Genomic DNA, 11025 nt, shown 5'->3' on the forward strand with positions numbered 1-11025 from the left:
TCTAAAATCCAGCCTAAATCGTGGGCCGAATGGTTTACTGAACAGTCATAAACTGTCATTGTGATGGAAACGCAGCGGAGTGCAGTGATGACAGCGCGGTGCGGGCGACATTGCAAGGCCTGGCGGACGGATTTGGCCCGCGGGCCTTGTGTTTGACACATGTGCTCTACACCCACAAGCTATGCCCACCAGCCAATCAGGAGTGAGTATGCAAATTAACCCAACCAAGATGGCTATGGCCACAGAGCGAATAGGAGGCTTGGGTTTCTCTCATAATGGAGGATGCTAAGATTTCCCCACACCCCTGGTGGGTCAAGGCTTCCACTCAAGGCTACAAAGTTTCAATTATAGAAGATAAATAAATCTCACATGCCAGGGCCTTTGCTTGGGAAGGAGGGCCATGGCTGGCCTGCAAACGACCATAGGGCCCTCACCTAGACTGCCCCACGCCCCAAGGGAACCTCCATCCCAATCTGGGACACTCTTCAGGGGAAAACAAGCTGGCCCCCATCCGTGAACCAGGCCTCTATCCTATCTAATAAAAGAGTAATATGCAAATTGACTATCACTCCAATATACAACATGGCTGCCCCTATGTGGTCAAAGATGGCTGCCCCTATGTGGACACAAGATAGCCAACACAAGATGGCCAGCAGAGGAGGGCAGTTGGGAGGGACCAGGCCTGCAAGGGAGGGCAGTTGGAGGCAATCAAGCCTACAGGGGAGAGCAGTTAGGGGTAACCAGGCTGGCAGAGGAGGAAAGTTGGGGGCAACTGGGCCTTCAGGAAAGGGCAGTTTGGGAAGACCCAGGCCTTTAGGGGAGAGCATTTGGGGGGACCAGGCCTGCAGGGGAGGGTAGTTAGGGGCAAATAGGCTGGCAGGAGAGCAGTTAGGCATCATTCAGGTTAGGGGGTCATCAGGCTGGCAGGCAGAAGCGGATAGGGGCAATCAGGCAGGCGACTGGTTAGAAGCCAGTAGTCTCGGATTGTGAGAGGGACGTCCCAGCTTGGAGAAGGTGAAGGCTAGGCTTAAAGACACCCTCCACCCCAGTGCACAAATTTTATGTTTCATATAACAGCTATTTATGTTATTGGTACTTGGAATTTATCAGTCAATAAAACCAGCAAAGATCTCTGTCCTCAGAGAGCATACATTAGGAGGGGAACGGAGAGTTGTTTATTTTATACTAGAGGCTTGGTGTACAAAATTTGTGCATGGAGGAGTGTCCCTCAGCCTGGCCTGTGCCCTGTTGCAATCTGGGATCTTTTGGCGAATGGGCCAGGGAAGAGGGTAGGAAGGAGTGAGTGTGTGTGTATGTGTGTGAGAGAGAGAAAGAGAAAGAGAAACCTTCCCAAAGACTCCAGACTCTTTTACTCTAAAGCACAAAACTTTGCTTTTCCCATAGTTATCACATATCTAAACACAAACCATCATGTACTTCAAGCAACATGTGTTAGGGAGGAAGAATGCAGCCTTAAAGCAAAGGGTGGGGTGTCAGAAGTGAGTAACTCCTCCCATCCCCCAGATGAAGCTCCTTGAAGGGCCTGCCTTTGAGAATCCACATTTATCTCTTGGTGTGTGGAAGGTTAGGGAGTGCAGCATCATCCTGGGAGGGGAATGTCACAGGGACTGCACCCGCGGTACTTGCCCCAACAGGATGTGGAAGAGATTGGGCGGATCCACGGTGGTGGCTCTGTGGCTAATGCCTTTGAATTGCATGCTACTAGGGGGGGAAGAAAAGCCTTCCCTGAAAGAGGCTTTTGAAAAGCCTTCAGGAAACCAACGATGGTTAAATAGCAATCAGGGGATGTCTGACTTCTGGTTTAGGCCTGTTCTCCTTCAGCCAGATATCTCCGGAGGGCCATAGCAGTGCACCAAGCAGCAGGCAGCCAGGGAGGAACCCAAACCAAGGCTGGGCACTGTGTGACTCATGCTCATCTTGGCTGCTGTGCCTGCTGCTGCCACTTTGTAGTGCGGCCATGCGTCCAGGTTCTGGCTGAGCAGCGCTCCATCATGGGAGTACACAGACCACCTGGTGGCAGCTTCTGCATTAAGTGTCTCCCCCCTGGTGGTCAGTGCACATCATAACAACTAGTCGACCAGTGGTTCTGGTTATTCCAGTAATTCCGCCTGGTCACTAGGCTTTTATATATATATAGATTACTTGGATAATATAGACTGTTTCAGACTTATCAGGAGCATGATAAAATTAGTACTTATGGTCTCTAAGAAAAGTAATTAGAACTTTCTGCCATAAATCCCATGCCATGTTTTCCTATGCTTTTGATATCACAGAAATAACACCACTGAGAGTTCATTAAACACATGCCTCTAAGATAAATTAATATCCATAAAAATAATTAAAATGATTTTAATTTAATCAAATTCCCAGGAGAAATATTTCCTGGATTTCTAGCTCATATTCAAAATTAGCTCCCTACTAAGAACATTTTATTTCTCTAAGATTCCTAAACTTAAAATATACATATTTTCATACATTTTATCTCAAAGTATTTTCCACAATGAAAACATTATTATTTAAGCTATAATAAGCATTAACTTATGTAAGATCCCTTTTTCTTAATTTATTTTATTTTAATAGTCTATTTCTCTCTTCTCTTTTTCTCCTAAGAAGATTAATTCCAACTTATTTACTTAGTTCTTAGAATATAGTTGATTATTTTGACCCTTTTTATTCACTGTGAAGGAGCTACTGAAATTATAACTTTCTAAGAGTCAATCATATACAAAATTTCAGACCTAAACAATCAGTGAAATTAGACAATTAATAAAATCTATATAGCTATTGCCCTAGCTGGTTTGGCTCAGTGAATAGAGCACTTGCCTATAGACTGAAGGGTCCCAGTTCAATTCCAGTCAATGCACATGCCTGGGTTGCAGGCTTGATCTCCAGTAGGGGGCATGTGGAAGGCAGCCAATCAATGATTCTCTCTCATCATTGATGTTTCTATCTCTCTCTCCCTCTCCTTTCCTCTCTGAAATCAATAAAAATACATTTATTTAAAAAAAATCTATATAGCTATCAAACTGAGCTTTCTCTGTTGTGTGTCTAGGGAAGAGGAATATGTATAAAATGAAAAGCAAAAAAGCAGACTATTTTAAACATAAAATTATTATATAACTAGAAGCCAGGTGCATGAAATTCATGCACTTGGGTGTGTTGGGGGGGGGGGGGTGTTCCTCAGCCTGGCCTGTGCCCTCCTAACCAGAAGCCTTTAGGGGATGTCCACTTGCTGGCTTTGGCTCATTCTCCCTAAGACGGCAGTCAGACATCCCTCTCGCAGTCTGGGACTCCTCGCCTGCAGGCTCACTGCATTTTAACATTCGGCTTGCTGCTCCTTAGTGCTGCCATGGAGACAGGAGAGGCTCCTGCCACCGCTGCTGCACTTGCCAGCTATGAGCCTGACTTCTGGCTGAGAGGCACTCCCCCTGTGGAAGGGCACTGACCACCAGGGGTCAGCTCCTGCACTGAACCTCTGCACCCTGGTGGTCAGTGCACATCAGAGTGACTGGTTGTTTTGGTCATTCCACCATAATGGTCACTTAGGCTTTTATTATGTAGATAATGACAAGTAATAGCTAACATTTATTGAATAGACACTATATATTAGCTATTTCCATATATTATTTTACTTAATTTTCATAACAGTCTGTGAGGTATTTATCACCCTCAATTTCAGATGGATAAATAAAGCTCAGAGAGGAGCAATATCTTCCTTCTATTTAGAGACAGGATTTAAATGTGGTTCTGTATGTGTGCAAGGCTCTAGATCTGTTTAGTACACTAGAGCACATGTGTCAAACACAAGGCCCGCAGGCCAAATCCGTCCCGCCAGGCCTTGCAATGTGGCCCGCACTGCACTGTCATCACTGCACTCTGCTGCATTTCCATCACAATGACAGTTTATGACTGTTCAGTAAACCATTCGGCCCGCGATTTAGGCTGGATTTTAGATTTTGGCCCCTTCTCTGATTGAGTTCGACACCCCTACACTAGAGTGATCTCTTATGATGACTTAATACAATTAAAAGAACATCCACAAAGAGAAAATATGTGGGGTTTTTTTTTTTTCAGACTTTATTATTTATAGCACAAATTTTTTTTCATTCTTTATCATAAACTCACTTGCAAATGTAATTTGGAATGATGAAAATGTTCTAAAACCACGCAATGGTGATGCTTCTATCACATTGTGAATATACTAAATGTCACTGGATTGTATACTTTTAAATGGTTAAAATGGTAAAGTTTATGTTATGTATCGAATATATTTTACCACAATAATTTTTTAAATGTCACTTGACCCAAAGGAAGTACATTTTGGAAATGTATTCTCTACATATACAGAATCATACATTTCAAGGCTACCTCTTTATTTCTAAGGCTACACATTGAAATTCTACCTCTTTGCTAGTGATGTTCAGATTCACATCTCTAAGAAATACCTTTCTCCAGAATTCAGATCCACATATTCACCTGCCTGGTCAACATCTCCACAGAAATTTCTAACAGATTCAAAACTTCAATACATTCAATACCAATGTCCTAATAATTCCTCCACACCAGCTCCTCCATAGTCAGTCCATATTAAATGATGACAAATCGACTCTTCCAGTGGCTCAGGGAAAAGCTTTAGTATCACCCTGGTATCTCTACCCCCTTCTACACATCAGTAAATCCAGATAGTTTTACCTTAAACCAGGGTTTCCCAATCACTGTTGACATTGTGAGGCCTGGTAATTTTTTGTTGTGGGGAGCTGTCCTGTACATAGGATGTTTAGCAGCATCCCTGGCTTCTACTCACAGATGAGAGTAGCACACCCCAGTTGTGACAATCAGAAAGACCTCCAAATATTGCCACGTGTCCTCTACAGGAAAAAATTACCCCTGGTTGAAAAGCAAGGCCTTAAATATTTCCAAAGTCCAATCCTTTTCCACCATCTTCACTGCCTTGACCTTGGTTCAAGCTGTAACCTCTCCTCTTTATTTCTGTGTTGCCTCCTAATTAGTCTCCCCCTTCTACTATTCTCACTGACTGCCCACAATGATTCTATTAAAATCTTACTGAAAGGAAAGTTGGGTTATGTCACCATTCTCTCAAAACTCTCCAGTGTCTTTCTATCTCATCCAGAGCAAACACCAAAAGTAAGTTTTTTAAAATTTATCTTTATTGTTGAAAGCATTACAGATGTCCTTTTTTCCTCATTGACCCCCATCACTTTGCACTCCTCCCTTCCTCCCCCATGAGTCACTATTGTTCTTGTTGTCTGTTGACCTATGAGGACATATCTGATTCAGGTCCCATTCTTCTCCGATCAATTGTACAGTCACAATCCCCATGTTCACTCTGCTCCACATGTTGGCCTCTCTCTGGTCCTCAAACATGCCACACATGCTCCTGCCTCAAGGCCTTCTGACTCAGTTCCTTCCAACTGGAATACTCTTCACCTTGATGTCTCCACGACTGGTCCCTCACTATCTTCAAGTCTCTACCCAAATTCACTTCCTCAGTGAGTCACCCTATAACCCACCTGCTTCAAAGTTCCATCACTCACCTATCACTGTGTGTCTCTCCTCCTTGCCTTATCTTTCTTTCTAAGCACTTAACACCACGTAACAATTAACTTCTTGATTACTTTTTTCACCCTGTTTATGAAGACCAAGGATTTGTCTATTGTATTCTTAATTTATCTCATGTGCCTATAATAGTACCTTGCACATCATAAGGACTCGTCAAGTATTAGTGGAATGAACAAACCTCCAACACTGAAGACTTTTTTACCAAGACCATTAGTCACTGTGACTTCAGAATTATGACCTGTTCATCTCTAAAAAGTGTGTAGACATGAATAGTTACATTTACTTAAAACCACCATCACTCCTTATCTGATATTGTTGCTGACATGATCCTTCTTTCTTGGCATGCAAGACACACTACCTGACACTAAATATAGATGAGAGGATGGCAGCACAATGATGACAGGCATTCAACATACTTGCCAGATCAATGATCTTGCAGCCTATAGCTCTTGTCTCTCCCTGAGAACAGAAATCCTCAGCAACATATATATCATTCTCTTAGGATTCATCAATCCATTGTTTATCCAAAGCCAGGACTCACTGAAAAATGCCTGTAAATTGGATGAGGTTGACTAACATCTATGGACTTGGGGGAAAACAACAGATACTAACAAAGAGCTTTAGTGGTTGACACTACAATCTAAATCAAAGAATGGTTTCTAGGTTTCTGAAACAAAGTATATTTAAGTGGGTCTCCCTGGAAATCTGTTCAACTTCAGATTACATTGGACTTGGATGGCTGGTAATTCAAGAATTCAGCAAATCTGATAACACACTTCAAAGAATTCAGCAAATTTCAGTGCAGTACATTTTTAAATCCAAATAAAATATAATAAATTTAGTCATAAGCAGAGAATAGAATCTAAGATGTTTGGGTTGTCTTTGAAGGTGATTACCCAAAATTGTTCAATGGATCCTCAAATAGATTTATTGTTTATCTTTAAAATAATGTACTTATGTCAGTATTATTTATAATAGCAAAACACTAAAAAACAGTGAAATTCCAAGCAATAGAGAAAAAATATATAAAGCAATGGGATGCTGGTTAAATAAATTATGGAATAAAATATAAAATAATACTATGTAACCATTAGAAGATGAAATTGATCCATTTGAACTGAAAAGTAACATTCATTAAGACATCATTACATGATAAAAAGCAAACTACAAAAACAGATGCAAAGCATGACTGATTGCATGAAGAAAAGTGTGCGTAGACTGATTGCATGAAGAAAAGTGTGCGTAGGTATGCACATATGCACATATATGAATTTGGTGTTTTCATATTAACATTCCCCACTGTCCTTCACCATGCTCCCTGCCCAGGAGGCTGTCTCTGTGGACACATCAATAGGCTCCCTTGTGTTGTGGCTTCTGGTTGCATTCAGCCAATGAGAACCCGGGTAGAAGGTTTGTGCTTGCCCCTCCATACTTCTGCTGCAAGTTGATTATGCCCTTGTCTGGCATTATCTCCATAGAGCTTTCTCCCCAGATTCTAGAAACCATCCCCCCCCCCCCTCCCGGTCCTGAAAATCATAAAGATTAATGCAGTCCTAGCTCAAGGAGCACTCTACAATTCCTTGTAGCTGTTCTTCAACCCTACTCCCACTTTCCCACTTGAGCAAATGATCCTTTTATTAAACTATTCTTAATTACTTACTTTGCAAGCACCATTTATTTTCTCGGCAGAACCCTAATTAATGATAATAGTGATTTGCATGTGTGTGCTTTTTGTGATTTATATACACAGGTATGAACTTTTGTTTTTAATTTTGTATCTTTTAAAGTTTTTCTACTTAAAAGATATCTGGTCAACTACAAGTAATAAATACGCAATGCAAAAATAAAATCAAATACTTTGACCATTAACAAAGTATCATCCATTGAAGAGTGGATTTGTATCATCTTGTTCCATTGACTTTTAGAAAAGCAGACTTACTTTTAAAATTTTGTTCAAAATGAGCGTATTTTCTTAAAACTTCTCCTTTGTCAACAGATGCTCATTGGCACTAATTCAACCCAAACAGGGATCCCAATTTGGGGTAAAGTGGATGAGGAAACTATTCAGTGCACAACAGCTAGATTGTGATATGGCATGGCTGTAGCACAGCTCAGTGCCAGGCAGCCCTGGAGACGTCCCGCACTGATTACTCTGTGCAGCTCTGCTCCTTGTGGTCTGGTTGGCTACTCTGCTTCGAGCTTCTCTCCTGAGACTTCTTCCATGTTTCAGCTCAGCCACGGAGATGCAGAAGACTACCCTTGGTGTAAAGGGGAAGTGTACCCCTAAGCCAGAGGGGAGCTGGCTTATGTGGACAGCCCCTGACTTACCAATTCCCATGCAAATAAGGACTCCAAATCCTTGAAGTTTGATTAGTCCAAAGGGCACTGTCCTGACTGGTCAGAATGGAGCCTCTCTGATTGGCTAGAGCTGCATAACTTCAGTTGAATGGGGAGAGCCTTGGTTTTATTCGTTAAAATAGAATTGCAGGAACCCCTTTAGAAGGCCTGGCTCAGATGGAAAAAGCTAAGTGCAGATTGGCAGTTCAGTGCTGAGCTCATGAAGTGCAGTTTGAGGAGAGGCAGCTGTGCCAAAACAGCCACTGGGCTGTTTTTTCTTTGTATGTTGTTTGTTTGTTTGTTTGTTTGTTTTAAATTTAGAGCACAGTTAGCCACCAGCAGCCCTTCTTAGTAGGTATCTTTTTTTCTTCCTCATGGTTCACATTTTCATATTTCAGATTGGCTACTTTCCATTTTAACTGCACTTTTTTGAGAACGTTTTTGGGGTGGGGAATGGGGGCAGGCTAGAAAGGATCAATGCGGGAAAAAGGGGGACATATGTAATACTTTCACCAATAAAGATTTAAATTAAATATTTTTTTTTTGGTAAAATATTTAGTCTTTAGTGATTAAAACAAAATAGCCTGATTCATAGAAATACATTGACTTTTAGAACGATTTCCAAAGCTTCCTAAAAACTACCATGGTAAAAATGCAAATCACTAATGTGATATTACAGCTCACAATTAAATTAATTTATAGTGACTTTAATGCAATTAAATTTTCCTCCAGACTGTATCTCTAATGGTGCTGGGTTTTTTACTTAAGATACTTTACAGCATAATTTACTTTATTCTTGCAAAGTCATTTAAATATTACAAATTTATCTTTTACACATATTTTCTTGCTGACACGATACATTTGCAGTCTATTTAATTTACAGATGATGAGACTAAAATGAAAACTCTTTGAGGACCATACATCTTCTACAACATCACATTTTCCATTCCAAGTTATTAAGTATATAAGTTATCTGTATTCACAAGAATGGACTCTCGAAACAGTAATACATATTTTATATGATCTGATTATGGAGCTTTAAGAAAATTAAAATCTAGAGCAAAGAAAAACATCAGTGATACAAAGCACCAAGTTGTCTAGGGTTCAATAATACAAGTTAATAAATTATCAGTCTTTAAAATTAAATTCAGCAGATCTTTCCTACAGCCAAATTAAGGAAGTATTTAGAGAAAAACATAAGTTATATGAAAGCCTCCAAACTCAATTCACCTTATTCATTTGGTTTTGTACAGAACACATTAAGGTGACTTTAGAGTCACAACTAATAAGCCAAATGGTTAGGAAAATTTTTCATGCTCTCAAGCCTAGGAATACAGGCTTATTAGAAAGTAGTCAATGATAAGTAGCTAACTGGTTTGTACCCAAAAAGAAAGAGACATACGGGAATGGTTCAAGACATTTTAAGCTGAGGATATCAGCTAAATTCAGGTGTCACTCTGGCTACCTTTGTACTGCACAGTGATAAGATATCTGCCAAAGGAGAAGCAGATGTAACTATGGAAATCATATATTTAATTGACAGCAACGTGAAAACTCAGAAGGATAACAAGCATCAAGGATAGAGGTGACAATTATGCAGGAATAAAAATCAAATGTAAGTTTTATTTGAAATGAAGAATCTAGTTTTCCTCTCTGGATATTTCCCACTACTCCACAAATAAGAGCAAGGAGAGAAAAAATACTCTTCTCATTAATGAAAATGGGACAAAGGAACAGCCAGGACATTCCTACCTGGTTTCCAGATGAAGTGATTATCCTTTCTGCCTTCCAAATGAGCTGCCTGGGACAGCAAGAGAGAAAGGAATAGAAATAGCTTCCTCATGTTCCTCCATACCCAGCAAATGACAGCCACATTACCCTTTGGAAACATTCTTCAGATTTTCAGCCTCTCAACTTGCCTATTCCTAAAAGAAAAAAAGAAAAGCAGGTAAGTTTCTTCGTATAGAAATTCTAAAAACTCACATTGACTGCTAGAACTTTTTTCATGATGGCATTACAAATTTCCAATTACCATAAAGAAAGGGCACATTGTAAGGTTAGCAGTTAATTAGCCACATTTTTAACCCCTACCTAATGGAGACATTATCAATGTTAGAAATCCACAGGCCCTGATTCAGTTTACTCTGATTTTTAAAAGGACCATTGGCAGATACATGGTTTATTCCCACCTTCTATTCAGTACAACTCCTTGAGGAGCTCACAATTTGAGGAGAAAGATACAAATACACAACAAAGTCTAAAATTGGGTGAGGACTGCTCTAGCAGTGGTGTTAAGAAAGTGAGATGGAAAGACTAAGGAAGAGACAATGACTTTATTCTGTAATAAGAAAAGAAAAAAGAAAGGGGAATCTCACACACACAAAATATTTGAGCCCTAACCGGTTTGGCTCAGTGCATAGTGTCGGCCTACTGACTGAAAGGTCCCAGGTTTGATTCCTGTCGAGGGCATGTACCTTGGTTGCAGGCAAGAGGCAGCTGTCCTCTCTCATCAGTGTTTCTAGCTCTCTATCCCTCTCTCTTCCTCTCTCTAAAAAATCAATAAAATACATTTTTTAAAAGTTATAGGTAAAAAGGGATAAAATGATAAAGATTAAAAGATATCAAGGATTAAAGTTATTACCCTTAAATATTTAGCCACACATGTGCTAAAAGTGGGAGCAAAGCTGACTGTGAGCTTTTTACTGACCAAAGGAAAGAAATAGCTACTATAGCCATGATTTACATAGGATAAAATTATGTATTTTTTAAAATTATTGTTTTAGAAGAAATCATGACCCTGCTTATGGAATTGACCCAAAAGTCCTCTTAATACAGATGGTGGTCACCAATAAAATAGACAAGGGAAATCAGTATACAGTGGAGTCTCAGTGCACACCTAGAACACTCCAAGGTTGCAGTAACAAAGTACACATCAGTAAAAATTATTCTGTAAGGAGTTAAGCAATGACGTTCAAGTAAACAGCTCTCTGTGGCTTGCCTCGATGCAGAAACAAAGAGAAAACTTGCATAAGCAACCCAAAGCTTTTCTTCAAACTTCAGAATTGCATACCAAGATTGCAAAGCCTG

The 11025-nt window shown here is 40.2% G+C and overlaps 1 protein-coding gene across 1 annotated transcript in view; it reads right to left on the reverse strand.

Annotated features, from left to right (window-relative positions):
* THSD7B (thrombospondin type 1 domain containing 7B) overlaps window positions 1-9858 on the reverse strand; it is a 696543-nt gene extending 686685 nt beyond the window's left edge. The window contains exon 1 of the mRNA XM_036422004.2: window positions 9691-9858. Coding sequence (XP_036277897.1) covers window positions 9691-9829 — 139 coding nt within the window. The 5' untranslated portion in view covers window positions 9830-9858. The remainder of the gene's footprint in view (window positions 1-9690) is intronic.
* Between the last annotated feature and the right edge of the window lie 1167 nt (window positions 9859-11025).

The sequence above is a fragment of the Pipistrellus kuhlii genome, unplaced genomic scaffold (assembly GCF_014108245.1).
Source record: "Pipistrellus kuhlii isolate mPipKuh1 unplaced genomic scaffold, mPipKuh1.p scaffold_m20_p_7, whole genome shotgun sequence".
NCBI classification, from domain to species: Eukaryota; Metazoa; Chordata; class Mammalia; order Chiroptera; family Vespertilionidae; genus Pipistrellus; species Pipistrellus kuhlii.